At 37.1% G+C, this 21879-nt stretch overlaps 1 protein-coding gene and 1 long non-coding RNA gene across 8 annotated transcripts in view; one reads left to right on the top strand and one right to left on the bottom strand.

Moving 5' to 3' along the window:
• The window catches only part of LOC309626678, a 29085-nt gene extending 9184 nt beyond the window's left edge, over positions 1-19901 (bottom strand). The window contains exons 1-2 of the long non-coding RNA XR_014243353.1: positions 17934-19901; positions 2984-3073 (exon numbers count right to left, since the gene is read on the bottom strand). This is a non-coding gene — a long non-coding RNA (uncharacterized lncRNA). The remainder of the gene's footprint in view (positions 1-2983; positions 3074-17933) is intronic.
• Positions 3516-21879, top strand: part of SLC12A1 (solute carrier family 12 member 1) — a 93777-nt gene continuing 75413 nt past the window's right edge. The window contains exons 1-7 of one of the 7 annotated variants that reach the window (XM_082387654.1): positions 3516-3585; positions 4736-5345; positions 14867-14998; positions 15154-15229; positions 19908-20003; positions 20542-20637; positions 21172-21267. In XM_082387654.1, coding sequence (XP_082243780.1) covers positions 4926-5345; positions 14867-14998; positions 15154-15229; positions 19908-20003; positions 20542-20637; positions 21172-21267 — 916 coding nt within the window. In that variant the 5' untranslated portion in view covers positions 3516-3585; positions 4736-4925. Of the gene's footprint in view, positions 3586-4735; positions 5346-11748; positions 11858-14866; positions 14999-15153; positions 15230-19907; positions 20004-20541; positions 20638-21171; positions 21268-21879 lie in introns of those variants that run through there. The other 6 variants (XM_082387656.1, XM_082387655.1, XM_082387660.1 and 3 more) reach the window with 6 other exon arrangements.

Here is a 21879-nt window from a genome sequence, read left to right on the forward strand (position 1 = left end):
AGCAACAAGCAACATGACCTAGAAAGTTACCTAATGGGAACTTAAGTTCCATATCTGCAAAACAAGGATAAAGAAACCTATCCTGCATGTTTTACAAAAGTGCTGGAGGACCAAGTTACATATAATGAGTGGGAAAGTAATTTGAAAACCAGAAAACACGTTTTAAACATAACTTGCTATCATTATTTATTATCCTTGTTGGTAATTGTTAAAGAGATTATCAAACCTTAAGAAGTAATGGCTCAGTGTAAGTTATTCAGCCTCTCCAGTTTTCATTCTCTTCAGTTGATAAATTAAAAAAAATAGAATCATATAATTCTAAAATTTTTTCCAACTACAAAATTCTGACTCTCTGTAACTGAATGGAGGAATATACCAGGAGATAAATAAATACAAAAATATTTGTGTCACTTGAGAACACAGAACTGCCAAACACACCAAAAAAAAAAAAAAAAAGGATTAATATGTACTGAGAGTTAGCACTAAATTAGGTGCTTTCCATTTATTATGAAATTTGATACTGTTATCAATCCTTTGAGTTTGGTACTACTATTTCCATTTTATTAGCTCATTTTCACAGATAAGGAACTGAAGCTGAGAGAGATTAAGAAACTTCCCAAGGTCACCAAATTAGGGAGTGATTGTATTAGGAATTACACTCTCATCAAAATCATAGTCATTGTTTGTAAATATCATGCTATACTCCCACACACTGTCCACAACATTTCTACATATCTTACAAATATGATTATTGCTCAGGTCTAAGGCACTCCACAGCCAGCTGTCTCAGTGAGAGTCCCTGACACTTTTCATCTCATAGTAGATTTAGAACACATCTGTGTTGGCTATGGATCTTCTGGACCAAACTCACACCTTAAGGAGACTCTTTGAACCCCAGTAGGTACTGGAGTGTCAGCCTGGGATACCTTGTAGCCAGTTCGTAATTTGGTCCAAGAACAGCTCATTGAGCCAAGTCAACGGGACACACTGAAAGCTGTAAATGTCCATGATGCTAGTCATCTCCTTTGTGACCCCAGCTTTTGAAGTACTCACTAAGATATGTGCCCAAGTACCAGATGCTCCCATTTGTCTCCCAAGGAAGACACCCAACAAGACCTTCCATTTTGGTGACTAGACCTGTGATGTTAACAAGGCCCCATCTTTATCTCAAAAAGAAAAAAGACCCCAAAAACCAAAGATAAGAAAACTTTGTGAAGTATGAGCATTGTTTCTGAAAGTTCAACACCCATAAGATTTTCAGATATCATCAACCCCACCTTAATATTATTTCTAATCCTACTAAAGAGAAATTCTTTTAACCAAAAGTGTCTTCATTCATAGCATTTATTCATGGCCTATTGTGTACCTTAGACTTCCTGGGGGAAAGGGGAGGGGACGGAGAGGTTAGAATCGGTATTTTTAGAGCTAGAAAAAATGTGAGATATAAAGGATGGTTATAGCATGGAGAACATGGAAATTTCATGAAATGCTAACCCTTCTAGGAATAGATGTCCAATGTCATAGCCAGATTATCCCCTAGCTGCCTTTTCCCAAGAGCCCTGTCAAGGAGGACAAGAGAAAAGATAGACAGTACCTCCGGACAGTTTCCCCCTGTTACCTTACCCACCTGTCTGAAAGGCCTTTCAAGGTTTGTTTATGGATGGTGTAATAATTTCATCCATATACCCCAAACCATCTCCCATCTGCTCCAGAATGTCTGAATCCCCTTAATAGAGAACAAAGACTTTCATTTCACAGTTAGAGATAAAAAGCTTAGAGAGAAAATGTCTAGTTGATGTAAGACTAAGACCAAAACCAATTCACCCTACATTGTAGTCAAGTAGTCAGTCAGCAAGGAAAGAGGAAATTGATGGCTATCAGAGGCATTCATAGTCTTTGGTAGAGGGAAAAGGTTGAGGAATAAATAGATGGGCTCCTGAAAGAGGACCAGAGTTGAGGGAACAGTTGAAGGAAAGGGAGACTAGAAGTGGCAGAAATAACTGCAAGTAAGTTCCCAGTTCCTCTACAAGGCCGGTGAATAGACTTGTTTTGAGTCCCAGCCTCATCTTAGTGGATCTAAATAACCAGCACCACCCAGCTGGTGGTGAGTCTGAAATGAGACTACTCCCTACACCTACCATATGGAAAGTCAGAACCCTTTCTTGAACAGATAAATGCCTTGTACCAGTGGCCTTTAAGAGCAAAATGAGTTATAGGTACCTGTAATTCTGTCTCAATTTCTGATACAGCCTCATGACATCAGCCTGACTGATTAGCATGACAGTTACCTGACTAAGAGCCTCTGAGGGGTTTTACTGAGGTATCTCCAGACTCCTTTCTATAATCTGCTATCTGTTCACCAACCTACCTTTCCCCCTGCTTTAACAGGCATAGTACCTATACCAATCTCTATTGATTCACCCCAGAATCTTGGATGCAAAAGTTATCAGTAACTTGTAAATATTGCCGATATAGTAAAAGCAAGCACTAAGTACAAACCGGTGCTTTCTAAAATTAGCACATTAACCCTTTATACAAATTAACTCATTTAACCCTCACAATGAGTCTACAACACAGCATTATTCACAACTGATTTTACAGATGAGAAAGTGAAAGGCACAAAGAGACTAACTAACCAGTGTTCACATAGATAGGAAGTGGCAGGGCCAGGATGTGAATCAAGCATGCTGACCCCAGAGACTTGCTCCTCATGTCTGTATTACACCACAACTCTGCTGCTCAGGCAACTGGAAATCACTTGAATAGTTTCCAAAAAAACCTGAGGAGGACTCCTTCAGTCATCGCGATTGAAAACCAGTGACAGAACCTGCACAGAGGAATTGTTTGTGCTGTCTTAATAATCACCACCTCACAGATTTGAGCAAAACCTTACCCTCAACAAAACTCAAAAACCAGTTTTGATAAAAACGTTTTGCCAGGTGGAGGCAAAAAGGTCATTTAGCAGTGCCGCTGGAAAACTTACCCATAGTTTGATTTCTGCTTGAAAGAGTTTTCCCATTAAGTAGAAATATTTTCAATAAATCGTTGATCATACTCTCAATCTGCTCATTTCCTGTGCAGAGAAGAATCAAGATAATATCTGCTATAAGCAAGATAAAATAATCTCAAATACCACTGTCTAGTTACAAAGTATAGAAATTATCTCTGGAGGCCTATATTTTGCTGCATATCCTGAACAATAGGAGGTCACTAGGAATCATGTGAAATGAGATGGCAAGATTCAATTTATATAGCCTCAGACTGAAGCACTGCTCATATTTTGTTGGATGATTGCTGTTGAGCAATCCAACTCCCCTTATGAATTAAAGAAACTTTGTCTTCCTGTCTAAAAGGATTAATGGTTTACTCCTGGTTACTAGCTGATGTAGTACTTCAGGTTCTTCTGTGCTAATGGCTGGGTGGGGCCTACAGTATTAATCCAGGCCAATCATTTCTCGTCATCTTTTTCAAGGAAGATTTTAACCAATAAGAAGAAGCCTAAGGTTTGGGGGTGAAAGCTAAGTGCTGCATATATGCCTGGGTGATGCTGAAGTAAGTTATGCTTCCTGAGAAGGCTCCTGGGTGGTAAGTTAAACATTTCTGGGCAGGGTAAAAATCATACTTAACATTAGGTCATAAAGTAGATTCTGAGGAGTGGAGTAAAGGTGAGGATGTCAAGGGTAATGAACAGAAGTGAGAGGTTCCATAAAAACTAAAGAGGTAATAGTTTCACTTATAATTGCTCCAGGAATGATTATTTGAGAGTTGAAGTTGGGATTTTTTTTTTTTTTAATTCAAAGAAATAGCTTTAATAACTGCTGGTGAGAAGCAAGGTTTTCTGGGTTTTTTAATTTATTTTTTGTATTTATCTATTTTTGTAGAACTTTCTTTGAAAAGCCAAATTTTAAGGTATCAATAAAGAGATATTATTCTGATGAAAGAATGTTCTAAGATGGGCTTATATCGTGGATTGTGAAAATGATTATGTAGTCTATCTCACAGTCAAATAAAAACCTCTTGAAGACTAGAATATTTCTTTAAAGGGAATCAGTAGAGCATAATTATTCTACCTAAATATAGCATACAACTTTATTAAGGACTGAGATTTATTTCCTTACCCTGAATACTCCTATTTTTTTTTAAAGGTTCCATAATAGCATTTGTTAAACAAACAAATGTATGAACAAATGAAACATTTTGAAGGCTAGTAAAAGACCCAAGAATTCACAGAGACATCTTGACAGGATGTATATTTATAACCTGACAAGAATGTATGTTTTAGAAGTTTAAAAAATACTTTTTAAATGTATTCATTATATAATATATATTAATATCAATCACAAAATACTTGGCAGTTTCCACATTTAGTACTGTCAATGAACTCTGTTTCAGGCTGAGAATATTCTCATCAGCTCCTACCCTATTCAGTTGGTAGCGTTATATCTTTTCTAAAGTCATATTGAATCCAATCGCACTGAGTACAAGCAAATACTACAAACGCAGGTAACATTTTAATGACTCCATTGGAAATTCTGTTTGCTGAAGCAGGTCCCCAGTTATTTATTATGGGATTTAATTGCCCAGGTAACTAAGGTTCCTGGACAGGTAATTTTTCAGGAAATGAATTTAAAATCGTATGTCTTATGAAAGAAAACTGTTCCCTCATACCCCCCCAACCCTACTTAAATATATTTATATTATCTGGAACAAGTCTAATTTTCTTTTTCAATGACAGCTTTGAAGAACATTCTGAAGCTTGTATAGGAGACAATATATCAAGAATCTATTTATTGAGTTCTTCTGGAGCAAAAGCCAGGAGCTCCCTAATGTAAACACATTAGTGTTTGTTTTGAGGAGGAAAGCTATAGACTCTTTTTAAACAACTGTAAAGCAGACAGCTTAGTTCAAAAAATCCGTTTTGGAAGATGTCACTGAACAACTCTTCCAATGTATTTCTGGATTCCGCGCCCGGTAATACCAATCGCTTTCAAGTTCATGTCATAAATGAGAGCCATGAGAGCAGTGTGGCTGTGAATGACAACGCCGACCCCCCACACTATGAGGAAACCTCTTTTGGGGATGAAGGCCAGAACAGGTTCAGAATCAGCTTTAGACCTGGGAATCAGGACCGCTATGACAACTTCCTCCAAACTGGAGAAACTGCTAAAACAGATGCCAGTTTTCATGCTTATGATTCTCACACAAACACATACTACCTACAAACCTTTGGCCACAACACCATGGATGCCGTTCCCAAGATCGAGTACTATCGCAACACAGGCAGCGTTAGTGGGCCCAAGGTCAACCGGCCCAGCCTGCTTGAGATTCACGAGCAACTGGCAAAGGTAAGCTTAAAGGTACAGGAAAGTATCCTCCTTACTCCTTCAGGTGATCTCCTGCTCCTTACGAACACTATAAATATAAAAGTGTCCGGTGAAGAGGTCTATTGCAAACCGTCCATCTTACTTACACATCTGTCCCTAGTTCCCAATAAACAGAAGATAGACAAAAGTGCTTCTCAAATGTTTGCTGACTGAGGACAGAGAACTAAAAAGTTAATTCTGAAAGTTAGGCAATATGTGCTATCTTGTTTACAATTATAGGCTATTCAATTCACACTTGGTTAAACATATCAAACTGAATACTAAGCTGGTTTCACCTTAGTATTAATGCCTCCACAGCAGTTGTAAAAAAAAAAAAAGTCACTGGTGTTTGCTGTAGTTAACACTGTTGTACCAGCCTTTAGTGCACATGGGTATTTTTTTTATACTCTTTAAAGAGAGAGAAGAGATTTATAAGATTCAGCATTTTACCCCTTCTTCTTCAAAACCTTGCCTAAGGCTCCTGAAGGCACTTAAGCATATAAAAGTAACTAAATTAAAGTACAGAAGCAGCAGAAGTGGCTACACTTTTCATTATTTAATGAATATAGCCAGGGTTCCCAATCTGCTAGAAGCATGAGGCAGCACTTTTTCTAATCTTGTAGCAAATCATTTATAAGCTTAGGAGATTTCTTCTTCGGTTACTTGCTCTAAAATATGTTGATGCACTTTATTTTCCTGTTCTTCTGGACCACAGTTTGGAATGAATAGCATTCTTTATGGAATATAATTACTTGCTAAGAAGAATAATTAGTTGTCTCATATCTAAATGCAGTCTACTCTTGCCCAGGTTTTAAGGTAAGGAAAAAAAATGAGTGGAACAATTCCTTTCCTATTTATTCATTCATTCAACAGCTTTTTAATTAAATGATTGCCCACTCTGGGAATCCTCGGAATACTGCTCTCATGAAAGATGCTAGTAAAGGTGAAAAGCCCCATTTAGTTTCTGCTCATCCTTCTTTCCACAAGAAAACTTCTCTCCATAACCTGTTCCCCTTGGCTGCTCAGAGTCCCTGACTCTGGGTCCTACCACTGAAGACTGAGCGACTTCCAGAGAGGGTGCCATGCCCTGTTTCTTTACCCCTCTCTACTCCAAGCCTTATTTGTGCTGTGTACTGTATTAGCAGCACTCTGCCAAATGGCTGCTTTCTTTATAGACATAAGATTTAGATTTTATCTGGGATACCTGCTGCTTTAATCAAAAGAAGTTAGCAATGTAGTGATTTCAGACAAAAAGGCAGCCCCCAGGAAGATTGTTGAGAAGCAGGGCAATGTGAAGTTCCTGGAGTTAAAGTGTCACTTTCCTTTTCTACGTGAGAAAAGGGGAAGGGAGAAGGAAAAGAGGGAAAAGAAGGTTGAGAGAAGAAGGCACAAGGAGTTTCCAAGATATCAAGATATGGGGAGGGCAGAAAGAGAAATTTAGAACATTATGAAGAGACTTCAATTTATTCTGAAGAGGTAGACGAGCCAAAGTCTTCATAGACCTGAAATTTTATTCCACGGTACCCTACCTCATTAATTTTTAAAGCTGCATCCTTTGTTAAAATTGCGATCAAAATTTAAATATTCTCACTTCCTTCCCCAATTTACAACAAAAGAAAATAAAATTTTAATTCTATTAAAAAGGAAATGGTGTCAACTCACATTGTTGTTAGGGCTGATATTCTAGAGAGAGGAAAGCAGCTGATTTGTAATTTCTAAAGCCACGGTTTATGTAAATCTTTATATAAGGGGAGAAAAGCTCTGAGGGCACTGCTGTTAGAAAACCATCTGAATGACTAAACGGGAGAAATGCAATAGCTGCGTTTGACAGTTTTGATGGCTGTTTGGGATATCATATTATTTTTGAAAAGATAAAATGAGACTAAGGACTTAACATTAACTTACAGTATTTTTTTCTCTCAGATATGAAGGAATGGCAAATTAAATACATTAAAAATTAGGTTTAGTCTCAATGCCCTGAATTAAGAACAAGTATAGTTTGAACAAGTATGGTTATTCTGAACAAGTAATTCTGAACAAGTAATTTAGTTATTCTTTCTGTGTACTTCACCTTGATTAAATCATGCAGAGCTATCCACATAACCAAATTGGGAGCAGAATCGGTATATAACCATGGAATCTGCAATGGGCACATTCCCACAGCCAGGACCATTCTAGTGTCGCTGAGCCTGTGAGCACTTATTCCACATGTTCTACTTCTGTACTCTCCTTCAGACATTAACAGTCTGGGCCTTCTTCAATTCATTTCTTCCTTGCTAGTGAATTTGATTCTGCTATTCCCCCTGCTTTCCCCCCGTCTCCCAAATAAAAGATGAAGACCTGCAGTATAATGTAGCTATGCTGCCACCTCCTTGTGGCCCTTGACAGTTTTATGGTAGCTTCTCAAAGCACAACTAGAAATGATCAATATAACAAACATTGTACAATAATACTCAGACATGTCACTGATTTTATATACAAAAAAATGATAGTGTTTACTTAAATAATGTAAGAGTAGAAAATAATTGACATAAGTTAGGAGATATTTTTTGTATCCCTAATATAATGCTTTAAAAGCCATGTAGGAATGGTACATTCATACTAAGTGGCAGAACAAATTTAGTCAGAAATCAGTTGAATTTTGTGAAAATCCTGGTTATAGCTTCCAAGTTGGAAAAAAAAATTATATGACAAGTTTGTCCTAAGAGGTAAAATGAAAACTCGGTTTGAAAGACATTATTTTAAGTCTCTACATTAAATAAAACTCTAGGAGTGATAGATACTGACAGAATTTGTAATCCCAGTGATTTGAGATCGTAGTGAAGAAATCCTTTTCATTTTCTATGTAGTAAAGAGCTAAATGCCTATACTGGTGGCCATGAATTACAGATTTCTGGAAGCTCTGGTTAAAATCAGAAAAAAATGACTCCATCCCTTACTTGCAGTACTGTACAAGCTACATAACTTTGACTGATCTTGCAGGATGCTTGTGAATATTAGTTTATATGCAGATGAAGTCTAGCACATTACCTATAATGGGTAGAAACTCAATAAATGATTATTCATGATGGTCATGGTAATTTTTATACCAGATAATTTTTATTTTAAATTTTATTTAAAAAGTAAAATACACACTGAAAAAATATTTAACAAGTACTAAAAAATATATACTGAAATGTCTCTTATCTAAAGTAAACCTTCAGTTATTCTCTCAAAGGCAATTATTACTGAGAGTTTCTTATAAATCCTTCCAGAAATTTTCTATGCCTATACAAGCATATAGGCCTATCTGTCTAACTTTTTGTCTGTATTTTTTTCAAACAAGTATTGGGACATATTTTACAATATTGTCCTGCACTCTGCTGTTTTCATTATACCACATACTTTGGAGATCTTTCCACATCAAAACATGCATAAAGATTATTAGACATCTGGCAAAAAAATATCTAGTATTTCTACTTTGTAAAAATAATTCTTTTAGTACCCAACCTAATTCTTCTGCCCACCTTTTTATACACAATTCCTAACTACAGGGCTAACGAAAAGGGAACTGTTTTTAAGCCTTACTACCACCATTGTTGTTGGCATTTCAGAAAAATACAATTACAAAGGATTGAGGAAAATATACAGCCTTTCAATTAAAGTCATTGTTCTCATGTCATTGAAATAAACTGTCTATGAAAAGTATAAAATACTATGAAAATTAAGATGTAAATATTATTATTTTTAACAAGCCAATTGCATAGAAACTGAATTAAAACAAAAACAATGGAATGACTTCACATTTGGGTCTTTAGGCCGTTAGCAACTAAAAATAATTTGTAAATAAAAGCATTAAGAGTGACTCGGGGAATTCCCTGGTGGTCCAGTGGTTAGGACTCGGCAGTTTCACTGCCTCGGGTTCAATCCCCAGTTGCGGAACTAAGATCCCACAATCTGCGAGGCCAAAAAAAAAAAAAAAAAAAAAGAGTGACTCGGTATACTAATAACAAAAATTTTATTGAGAAATTTTTATGTGTCAGACATTGTACTCACACTTGACAAATTCTCACTCAATCCTATGACAACCCTTCAAGGTAGGTACTATTATTACTGCTATTTTAAAGATGGGGAAGGTTTTATAAAATCCTAAGGATCTTTAAGAAGAGAAAATAAAGACTTAAAGAAGTCAGTAAATTTCCAAGGTCAGGAAGCCAAGGTCACATGGGTAATAAGGTGAACCCATGGCTGCATGACTCCAGAGTCCAAGCTTTTTGTCACTATTTTCCATCCTCAGCCTGCTCTCCCACAGAACTTTGCCTCAGCTCATTCGACAGCTATAGAAAATGGTGGAACTCATGCACAAGGAAGAAATCTCAACTCAGTCATGATGGGCTGGGCAGGAGATCCTAGTTTCTTCCCTGTTGGAGGCACTGTGGCAAGAGACCATGCTGCTTCTCCTACAGAATTGATTGTAGGTCTCAGTCATTTTCATTGTCATTATCAAAAGCATTTACTAGCCATTTATTTACAAGAGCTACTCTATAAAATGAGTTAAAGAGATTTGACCTTACTCTCTAGAATTTTATTTTATAAGTCAAAAGCCATAGTTATGGGTAGAAGTAAAGGACATATAATCAAGTTAAACATTAAACCACATAAATCAATGTATAAGTGCTTATCTTCTGTAAAAGAACAAACAAAAATCTACAAATGCTTTCTCTAGAAAATAATCTTTTCTAAAGCGCTTCAAAGTTCAAATTTGGAACTTTTGCATTAAAATTGGGGATATCCAAATTTATAAATAATCACTAATTTAATGACAGCCAGATAAAATAGGCAATAAATGCTCTGAAGGCCAGTGATGACCAGAAGGTACCCTTAAACTATTTGTTAGAATGAAACTCTGCAACTAAGGATTCATTTCAATACTTGTTAGAGTTTCTTAGTACCCAAGACCAGTTCCCCTGGGAGCTTGCACTATTAAACTAATCTGTGGAAACAAAACAAAAAACAAAAAATGATTAATTTCACATTATAACTAGTTCAGTGATAGGTGGTGAATAGAATGGGAGTTCCCTTAAAGGTGCACTTGAAAAATGTTAAGAATCTTTTAATTTTATTTTCTCATGCTGGTTTATTATACGTAGCTACCTTTTGGCTTCAGCTTTCAAAAATACAAGTCAATTTGTGTGTGAGCTATGTGTTTTCAGATATAATAAAAATACTGTGATTATAAAGTGTGACCACTGGTGGCATGGTGTATAGTAACTTTTAAAACAAGAAAAAAAATCCCTCTCATTTTCATAATTTAAAATACTCCCCTTTACCATAAAGGGATAGCAATGTATAAACATAATAATATTGATCAATAAGATATGGAAATATGATTAGAATTACATATTTTTCATTCTGAAATGAACCTTAGGAATTATCTGGTCCTTACTGGGATTGGTTTTAAAATTATTCAGTGGCAGGGGTGTGAGAAGTTTAAGTGGAATAATATTGGCAATATGTCAATAATTGTTGAAGCTGAATGATGGGTACATGAGATATATTATTCTCCCTACTATTGCATATGTTTAAATATTTCAATAGTAAAAGAAACTTTAAAACAATGGGGAGGGAATCACCTAGGCCTACATATTTATGGAACTAGTCCTCTTTGATGGTCTAAGATTTCCACCATCCTGAGATTAAAGGCTGAAAAGTTGAAAACATATATCATAGCAAATATTATCTCTTTAGAACTTAAAGAATAAAGATATGTATTTTTTTTCTTCTTTGATGATAGCTAGAAAGGCATTTGTCATTTTTCTAGGGTCTGAAAAATCACATATTTTATACTAAATAAAATAATTTAATCTTTCATCTTCTAGAAAAATCCATTAGGAATTTACTTAAATTGCATGTGATTGCATCTTTACTAGTTTATCAATATTGGAGGGGGGAAAGTCCTTTATCAAACTTTTCTTTCTTTCTTTCTTTCTTTCTAACATACTTTTACTTTCTCTAAATACTTAATGCACAGGTAAAACTCTTGGTAAATAAATAATCAGTCCCTACAGCTATGCAATTTAAAATGCATTTATGAAAGGTTGTGGGTCATCATATATGGTAATGGAGTGTGAACAGACAAATTAATTCAAAGCATGATGGAAAAAACTGGTTTCAGGTAGCAGTCATAAAACTTTTAGTCTTTGAGACTTTGGTCCCAAGAACATGCACCAGCCAGGAGTCTGCCAGCCACCGGTTATAGCTCACAGCCATGAAGTCCCCACAAACCCTCGACCTGAAGTCTCCTTCCGTACTTTGATGATAAGTTAACTTTATAATTGCTGTTTGGGCTTACAAAGGAGGCATTTATTAAAGAGTGAAACCAAGTTTTGCTTTGACATGTTAGAAGAGGGAGATGGCAAGCATAGAGAAATGATTTTGCCTTAGAGTAAACTACTTCAAAGGAAGATTTTCAGAAAACCCACTGGATTTATCCTCACTGGCAGTATCCAGGAAAGGTAAAGTAACTTGCTGGAGGTCAAGTGCTGAATTAACTGCATTGCCAAAACTAGATTCCAAGTCTCCTAGTCTATATGGTGCAGAGATTTTTCAGCTCCCACATGAGAGCAAGGAATGGAAATGGATTCTGTACTTATAAATTTACCATCAGACCTTTATTGTCAATGGAAGAAATATACATTCGAGGGATTTTTCCCCTCTGTGTTATAAATATATTTAAAACTTTGAAACTCTAGCAGGTTGAACATATTACCTAAGAGAGAGTTGAAAATCCTACAGTGACTCTATTTTTTAATAATTTAGAAAATTATTGCCTTACTAATTTCTATATATAATGATTTCCTTGACATGCCCTCATAGAATATTATTTTTGCTTCACATTGTGATGTCCCAGTGATAAACTGAAGAACTGTTAAACTGTAACCAGAAGGGTATCCATTAGATAGAAATGTTCACTTAAGGAGAAATTTAAAATATCCCATTTTTTCTTTAGCTTACATTGTAAGATATTGTTTTGTTTGTTTGTTTTTTGTTTTTTTTTACAATCATTGGTATTCTCATCAATCCAGATCTAAGGGTCAAAGTTACCATCAGAATTCATCAGAGAGCAGAGTAGTTTCCTGGACCAAACCCTCAAGTTCAGGTTTAATCAGGAAACATGGGTTTTATTCCCAAGATTGCCTTTAAAAAGTGAGTGACTAAAGCTCTGTCTCATGGACTCCCCAGTTAACCCAGAAAAAGGAAATTGCCTTCTCCTTGATTGAGTAGCCGCTGATGGTCTGGCCATGGGATCTTTTTTTTTAAAATTTATTTAATTTATTTATTTTTGGCTGCGTTGGGTCTTCGTTGCTGCGCGCGGGCTTTCTGTAGTTGTGGCGAGCGGGGGCTATTCTTGGTTGTGGTGCGTGGGCTTCTCATTGCAGTGGCTTCTCTTGTTACAGAGCACGGGCTCTGGGCGCACAGGTTTCAGTAGTTGTGGCGCACAGGCTTGGTTGCTCCATGGCATGTGGGATCTTCCCAGATCAGGGCTCGAACCCATGTCCCCTGCATTGGCAGGCGGATTCTTAACCACTGCGCCACCAGGGAAGCCCTGGCCATGGGATCTTGATTAACTAGAATATTGACAATTTTAAAAGTTTTTCTCAAATCAAATCAAATAAATGAATCTCCTGACCAAGTATTCTCTTTAACATTCATGAGTATTTTAACACATTCCTCAATTCCTTGCTCTCATTGATTTTTCCAGTTATGCAAAATAAAAGTTACATTTGAACTACTCAGCTGCCTTATGAATGTAGAATCCTTTCAGAGAAAAATATAATTTTTAATTGACTGGAGAAGAACCTCAAATATTTCATCCATCTGTAATTGACTGTATTGTATAGACATGTGAGGATCCAATATGATAACTCTAGCCACATGTGGCTATTGAGTACTTGAAACATGGTTAGTACAAATTGAGATGTACTATCAGTATAAAACACACACTGGATTCCAAAGATACAGTATGGAAAAAAAGAATGTACAATATCTCATCAATATTTTTATAATGACCATATGCTGACATAATATTTCATACAGATCTATTAAGTAAAGTATATTATTAAAATAGTCTGTAATTCAGGTCCCTCCTACAAGGTGGGGTGCCCCTACTGCTAATGAATATTTATATTATAAATATGGGAAATATGATACTCTACAAAAAAGAAATGTATTTTTTAATGTAAGGATCCATATCTGACCCCAAGTTATTTCACTAATTTCTTTTTACTGTTTTTGAAGTACCTACTGAAAAATTTTGAATTACATGCATGACTTGCATTTGTGACTGCTATAAATCACCAGTTTCTGCCCAGTTCAGCCTCAGTTTCTATGGACTTTGTTTATCCATATCTTACATTAATATGACTATATGATGTCAGCTTTCAATTATCTGCATAAATAGGGACTGAGGATGCTTAAGATTAAGATATTTCTCAGGTAATTCAAAACTAAATTTTAACTTTTAATTTCAGTTTCCTATGCCATTCAAATTTTTCCTAATGCTGTCAAAAAATAGTAAGATGATCTGACTTGGGATTCATTCCCTTTCTGTCTCTTATTTTATGTGGCCTGCACAGAGGAAACAGTGAGAAATGGAATACCCAATAAGGAAGGAAGAAAAAGAAATAGCAGGCAAGAATGGATTAAAAGAAGCTAGGTCATCTGCTTTTAAGTGGTAGAGATCGGGTGACCTTCAATTCAATACTGTTTATCGATGGCCTGCTGAATGGCAGGCCCTTGGTTGGTACTGAGAAATAACCCATACCACCATCTTCCTCCAATTCAGTTCACATACAATAACTCTTATCACATTATATTACATTGGTTACCCAAGTAACCAACTTGAATTTCTCTCAAGTTAAGAACAAACAACTCTCTAGAGTATTTTAAGAATACTCTAAACTTTTTTTTTTTTTTTAAAGAAAACACTTCTATGTGTTACTTCTATAGAATCTTCTTAAAGATACTCTGACGTGAGTGGAGAAGTTTTGTTATCATTTTTTTTAGATGGATAAAATGAAGCCGAGGGAGGTTAATGGAAAGAAGGCCAAACACTGCATTAGTGAGGAAGGTTAACTTTCTGGCCCTCTTACCTTGCCTTCTAAAAGACCTTCATTCACTCTTGATAAGCTTTCCTCCCCACCTTGCATTCCCTCTTCTCTCTTTTGATCTTTTTGTATTCTAAATTTATCCAAATCCCATGGTTTTCTCCTAAGGTAATATTCTCAACAGTAGAAAAACTGCCCAGTTTCCTTTACCACCCTCACAGTCTTGGTGGTGCCTAAAATCACCCACAAAATGAACGCATAAACTCCCAGGGCAAAAAATAATCATCTTATTAAAATGACTGGAATATGTTTGTTTGTTTTCTCAAGTTTTATGTCAATTGTTTTGATTTGCCTCTGGAAGTTTTATGGAACCATGTGTTGACCAAATACCATGTTTTGCTATCTGTAAAAATGCAGAATGTATCAGTGGCCCCGGGTTCAGCTGACGTGGTTGCCAACGGTGATGGGATGCCTGGTGATGAACAAGCTGAAAACAAGGAAGAAGATCAAGCCGGTGTCGTGAAGTTTGGATGGGTGAAAGGTGTGCTGGTGAGAAAGCTCCTGTGTTTACAAATGGAAACTATCTGTTCAATGTCCTAGTGGGCTAAGTGTTAATAAGGCCTGAACACTAGAGTTACAAGGATGGCTGGGTGTTGCCCCACTGTCACTTCTCATGTCCTTTTCCATGCTCCCTCAACCCACAGGTAAGATGTATGCTGAACATCTGGGGTGTCATGCTCTTCATTCGCCTCTCCTGGATTGTTGGAGAAGCTGGGATCGGTAAGCACTTTTTCCCTCCTATGTAGTTTTCAGTGTAAATTAAAAACTCAATAAGCAACTTGTTTTCACCATTAACGCTGAACGTGAGATGAAGATCACAGAATTAATCTGCACTTGGGCTCTTTTACTTTGCCTCTTTGACATCGTTTGTCAGAGAAGACAGGTAAAGTGTTAACTCCTGGGAGACTGGAATTTTCCAGCTTGTCAACCAGATAAATGCTCAAGTAAATATTTCATCTTTTCATAGAGTTTTAGGTGTACAAGTAATGGAGATACATTCATTTTAAATAATAGTATTCATATTTTGGGACATACTGACATTCATCAGAGTATTCCCCCTTACGATTATTAGCAAAACATCACTAAACAAAAATAACTTGTGGGAAAACTGGTGAAACTGTGACTTGACTAATAAAAATGCTGAATTGTTGAACATTTTCCAGAGAAAATAGTGTTACTTGCAGGTACAAGTAGTAAGAAAACAAAGGTTAATAAACTATTGCCAGATAGAAGCTTAAAAAAAGATAGGTAAAAAGACTAAGATAATGTATATAGCTATTGATAATTTTTCTAAATGGAAATGGATGATGTTGAAATTATTTTGAGTGCTTATTTAATGTTTTTAAATATTGTATTTTATTTAAAGTATTGTTTCCTGTGGCAAATATTTTTATTGCGAGTATACTACTAAAATTTATATAAAAATTTATTTGAATTATATCAAAGTTTCTGATTCAATGTGATAAAAATTAATGATGTTCTACTCTATATATGGAAAATACATTATAGGTTCACTTTGTGGGGGGCACACCTATAAATCATTAGTATCAAGAACACAGACGTTCAGATGTGCTTTCAGATTCTACTCCAAAATGTATCTCAATTCACATTTAAAAGGTACTTGGTCATTATTTATTGCCTTCGCTCCTCAAAACAGATTCAGAATCACCAGAAGACTTAATGCGAAAAAGAAAGAGCTGGAACCATTTCCCATAGTTTTTCCTCGTTGTGTGTTTGGCAACTACTGGGTTCCTGACAAAGGGCTTCTTGCTGGCTTTATGATGCATATCAAATGAACATTTACAGCCTCAGGGTCCAAAATAAGTATATGCTATTCCATGGAAAATCTGCATGTTAATATTGCCAAGTTATTGCTCCAGGGTTTCATGCAAAATTAGTTTTTTAAGGGCAGTTTAGTAACTTATTGAGAGCATCAGGAAACATTACTTTGTTTGGAGGTGTGAGTGTAGCCCAGGGCAGGAGTGATTCTTTTTAATGCAACTTATTTAAAATCCATATGTTTGGGTAATAATCTGACCTTTAATCAGATCTTACATTATTCTTCACAGTCAACCCAGTTTCATGTTTATTGCAAAATTGTAGAATATGAAGAATTCTATCTTCTGCTAAACTGTTTATTATACTTTCAAACATCAGTATTATTTTAATAAGGATCTTTTATTTAAGTAGTCAAATCCAACTTCAGAAAAGAGTAGAGCTCTACCTCAATGGGTGTCCAGTGGGTTTTCCTTTGAATGGAGGGTTTTTTTTTGTTTTTGTTTTTATTCCGAGAAAATAGACTTTAGTGAGTAGTAGAAACTTGCTATCACCCTTACTCAGTTTTACTGGACTTTGTCACGAACTTAAAGCTGAATGAGTTGATTAAGTCACCATCTGGGTCCAAATTGGGTCCCTTTTACTGGGAAAGAAGACAAACAAGTACAAGCAGTACCCCCTTCTGGCTTTGGGGTTAGCCTGGGGAAGATACCTGAATACACTTTCAAGCTCAGACCCTGGGAAAAAAGCCAGAAGGAAGCTGTAGCCAGGAGTAATGGTAGCTACAGTCCTTGGGTAACCATCTGGGGCTATAAGTTCTGGCTGCCTTGTCCCCAAAAGCAATTGGTAGAATGAGCTGATAATGCCATCTAGTTGTTCTCTGTCTTGACCACCTTGGCTGGGGCATGATGGTATCCAATAAACGTAAACATCAAGCAAGGAAGAAGGGCATGAAAAGCAAGTATGACCTGAAGCAAGTCATTTATATGTGGTGCGTTTCACTGTCTCATCTGAAAATTAGGGAGCTGGATTAATTGTTTCCCAAACAATTCTTTGAAGATAAAGCTAAAGAACCTTGCTGAACAGGCAGACACAGATTGAGATTGGCTGAGGGTAGCTCAACAATAATCTTCAGACTGTGGGGTGCATAAGAATTACCTGGGAAGATAGTTACAAAACTGCAGGATCCTGGGATTCACTTGGAAAGATCCAAAGTCAGTAAGTCTGGGCATTTTTAATAAGCACCCCAGGCATTTCCTGAAGCAGGTGGTTCAAGGACTGAAGTTTGAGAAAACTATGAACTGAATGTTTTCTAAGCTGCTTTTTGCCCTGGGATTTTATGTTTGATTGTGAGAGGGAAGCAAATCCCTTGCTGTTTAAATGCATGCAACTTTGTTCCAGGATTTTAAATGGTTTACAGAAATATATATGATGCCAAAGGATAAATTAAGAATTGTTTGGAAAATAAAGGCAAAGGGAATATAAGGGGTAGGGAAATAATAAAAGTCAGAGTAGGTTTAATGTCGTGAAATGCAAACTATTTGGTTCTCTACTGTTGCTGGGGTGAGCTAAACATTTGGTATCAAACTGCCTCAAAATAAAGTCAAGAGTTAAAATGAAGTGCAAAAAAAAAAAAAAAAAAAGTCACCTTTACTGGCACACAGACTTGAAACTGCACAGTGATGTAGAGGCGATGCTCACCACAGGATCCCTGCAAAAGATACAAAGAATTTAGTGCAAGCATTTCTTACGACACCAAATGTTTAGGAATCTATAGGGGCCAAACCAATACAGTGTAAGTTTGCACCTCATACCCATGGTTAGCCTCTTCCTACTGCACTTTAACTGTAAAATAGCCTAGAAACTTCTGCTAGAGCCAGGATATAACTGGAGGCATCAAAAGAGCCAGCTTCCAATACCTCATTCCCATTTCTGTCCTTAACTTCCTTCCACTTCCCCTTGTTCTAGGGCATGGTCAGAGAGATCACAGCCTCTCTTGGCTAACTGCCCTTCTTATCATCCTTGGAACAAGCGAGGCTATCAACAACATTTATGAAGCATTCACTTTATGTCAAGGAACACACCAAACAGACCTAGGCAAGCACATTCTGGCTGGAGCCAGGGTGACTTCAGTGCCTACAAGTTCTCCCTGAATTTGAGGTTGATCTCCCCTGAGGAGGGTAATGTAGGGGAGGAAAAACTGTTTTCCCTCTACTCATCTTAGGCTTATTGGCTAGGGCCCTGTAAAGTAGACTGACAACATACAGATTAACAAGAGAAAAACAATCAGAAGTTTATTAACATGTGCATCATGCATGTACATGGGAATCTTCAGCACTGAGTAACTCAAAGGGGTGGTTAGAACTTGGGCTTATACAAGCATCTTAACAGAACAACACATTTTTAGAGAAGTAACAAGACAAAGGAAAAGACTGAGTTTCTAGAGTGGCACATTGTGGGAAGGCAAATACATGGGGGAACTAATGGAAGATAAGGGCTAGTTAGTAAAGTCTATGTAATTTCCTCTAGTACCATCTCCAGCTGTCTCCAGTCTCTAGCTGATTAACTGTCCCCAGTATAGAGGAAAGAGAAGACACCATTACAAATTTATGTCCTGCCTTTAGGCAAATAAGAGGTATCTTCTTCTTTTCAACTGTCTTTAGCTCAAAATAATCCTTATGCTAAAGCGGCAAATTTTGGGACAGCATATTCTGCTACCCTTCAGTGTCCTCCTAGTGTGTATTTCCTGAAACTGAAAGCAGCCTTGCCTTCCTCCGAATTCTGGTCTACTTTCTCCCTCTCATAATAAATGATTCTGAACCATAAGATCCTTGAGGGCAGCTTTTTTCATTTTTATTTTTCCTTGCATTTCACATACCGCCTAGCACAGCTGGATATATAGTTGGCTTTTAATAAACAACAGCTGTTATGACTATTGTGGATTTGATCAAAAAGCAATGCCATTGATTATGTACTGTGTTCTATGCACTATGCTATTTTACTTTACACATGCATTCTGTCTTTATACATGCCACTACTTTCTTTATACACAGCCACTTTACACGCACATTCTTTCTAATTTCATTGTCATTTTTGGCTCAGAAAATAGGTAACTTGCCAGAGTTCACATAGCCAGTAAGTAAATGCAGTTTGATTTGATTCTTTCTACTTTACTCATCTGCCAGATGAACAATTTTCTATACTATATGTAATTTTCCACTCCTACACAATCAAATATACATAAAAAGATAGTTCCCTGGAAGGATGAACATCTACACTCTAGTAATATTAACAGCTTGGGATTGTTCAGACCAATTGTTATGTTTATGGGTGTCTGGAACTTCATAAATAGTGAGGTTCATGTTGAATTTTGACCAGCCATCGTTGTTCGGTTATGTGAAACTTTGCACTGCACATCTTAGGTCTTGAGTTTCTTGGATCTGTGCTACTTCAGGCAGAAAACTTCAATGCTAGGCATTTACTCTGTGGTGATTTCCAGACCAACTTGTTAAACTCAGATATGGTCCTTTGGTGATTACTCTAGACGTGCTGGCTTTTATGTAAATGATCTAATGGGTTATTCCACCATTTAATTGCCTTTATTTTTCCTCTCTCAACTGAGGTCTTGGTGTGATTATCATCGGCTTAGCCGTGACAGTGACTGCTATCACTGGTTTATCCACCTCTGCTATTGCTACAAATGGATATGTCAGAGGAGGTAATTAAACCTGTGACCCGCATGATCATTTGTAAGGTAAAGGCAACACAGGCTCAAATAGCTCACCACTGACCTTTCTGGAGTGTTTTCAAAGGTAATCCAAGTTGGTTCCTTTTTTTTCCCCCCCTGCCAGGCAAAAAGAGACGCAAGAAAAATGGAGAAGGATTTAACCTTTGTCAAACCTCCAACTTTCTCATTCAGGTTCCTCTCCAGCAAGAGAGAAGGTCAAATGTTATGTTTTCTCTTTTCGCAGCCAGGGTAGTTTCTCTCCCAGGACACCAGCGTAAGTCAACTTTTCCTTTCCAGGGCTGCATTTTAGATTGTGTTTGCTTTTGGAAACCATCCTTCATCATAACGAGCAGTTTTCCAACTTGGTCTTTACGCCAGGCAAACCCGTTTCTCCTTAGCACGAAGGAACTCCATTGGGGCCCAAGGCTTGGATGTGAACACTTAAATTCAAAGCAGTATAGTTTGCAGCAATAGGGAATCCAAGGAAGAAAAGTAAAATGTAATATCTTCTGTCTTTCATTGCTAACAGGTCTTGGAGTTATCATAATTCTTCTTTCCACCATGGTAACTTCTATTACTGGGTTGTCAACTTCTGCAATAGCAACTAACGGGTTTGTTCGTGGAGGTAAAATTTCTAAGATATCTAAATGCTCTCATCACTTCCTACGGGTAGGCAAAAACTTTTTATTATACTTCTTTTTGGTGGGAACAAGAAAGTAGCCCAACGTTCCTGAAGCCTGGCTAACTATGTGGATGAGCTGGACACAGAAGGAAACACAAGGTACTGTGTGTATAGTCCTGGTCTACTCTCGTCAGCTGTGGTCTCTTTTCTAATGGTCCTCTCTGGCACGTTGCAGGTCATGATTTCCAGATGCTCAAATTCCTTGGGTAAATGCTTTATTTTTCAGGCTACTGCACACCTCTTGCTGGTGTTTCTTGGAAAATGACTTCTCGACACAGCTTCAGTTTTAAAGTTTAGTACATTTCAGGTGCTTCCTAGACCTTCCTAGACCTAGATGGAATGGGATCTTTTAGAACGTTTCAGGTTTTTCATAGGGAGACTGTTCCTTCCTTGACAAGATTCAGACTGCTGCCTCCTGAAGTACTGGTGACTTCTTGAAGTACTGGAGCCAAACACCTTTCTTGGGGGATTTTTCAGGTCTTGGAGTCATCATCATTGGCCTGAGTGTGGTAGTGACAACACTCACAGGTATTTCTATGTCCGCTATTTGCACAAATGGAGTAGTAAGAGGAGGTAAGCCAATTCATGTACTTATGGCTATAAGCTTTGATTATGCAGTAATGTCTAGAGTTGGTTTAATGTTGGAAGTAAAATTTGTACATTGATACTTAGTCCCCAGAAGCCCTAAAACAAAACAAAATAATCCAAAATTTAAATAGCAAGGCATGATTCTTTTCAACTAAAATTAAGAGATCTCCAGAAAAGATTTTTTTGGCCCACTTCCTGTGATTAAACATGTTTATAAAGTAGAGAATGACCAGGTGTCCAGAAAGAAAGCATAGAGTATTAGAGTGAAATAAACGGTTTCTTTGTGCCTTGGACGGACCCCACTGGCTCTCTCTCAGGGCCCCTCAGAAGGGGTCTTCTCCAGCACCCCAGCTGACACTGCTGACTCTTCCTACTCAGTGAGCCTTCAGAGTTCACCCCAGCACTACACTCCTAATGGCCAATAAGCTTGAGAAGATTCTTAAAAAGAAAATAAAAACAAATAAAACAAAGAGTTACTTTCAAATCACCCAGGAACAAGCAGGCCTGGGCAGAGAATGAGGGGTTGAAGTTTGTCTCATTGTTCTTCTAGCTTCCTTTCTTCCCCCTCCAATTCTGTTTTGGCTCCTGGGGTCTCTA

The sequence above is a fragment of the Balaenoptera borealis genome (assembly GCF_965194805.1).
Source record: "Balaenoptera borealis genome assembly, chromosome: 3".
In the NCBI taxonomy this organism is placed as follows: domain Eukaryota; kingdom Metazoa; phylum Chordata; class Mammalia; order Artiodactyla; family Balaenopteridae; genus Balaenoptera; species Balaenoptera borealis.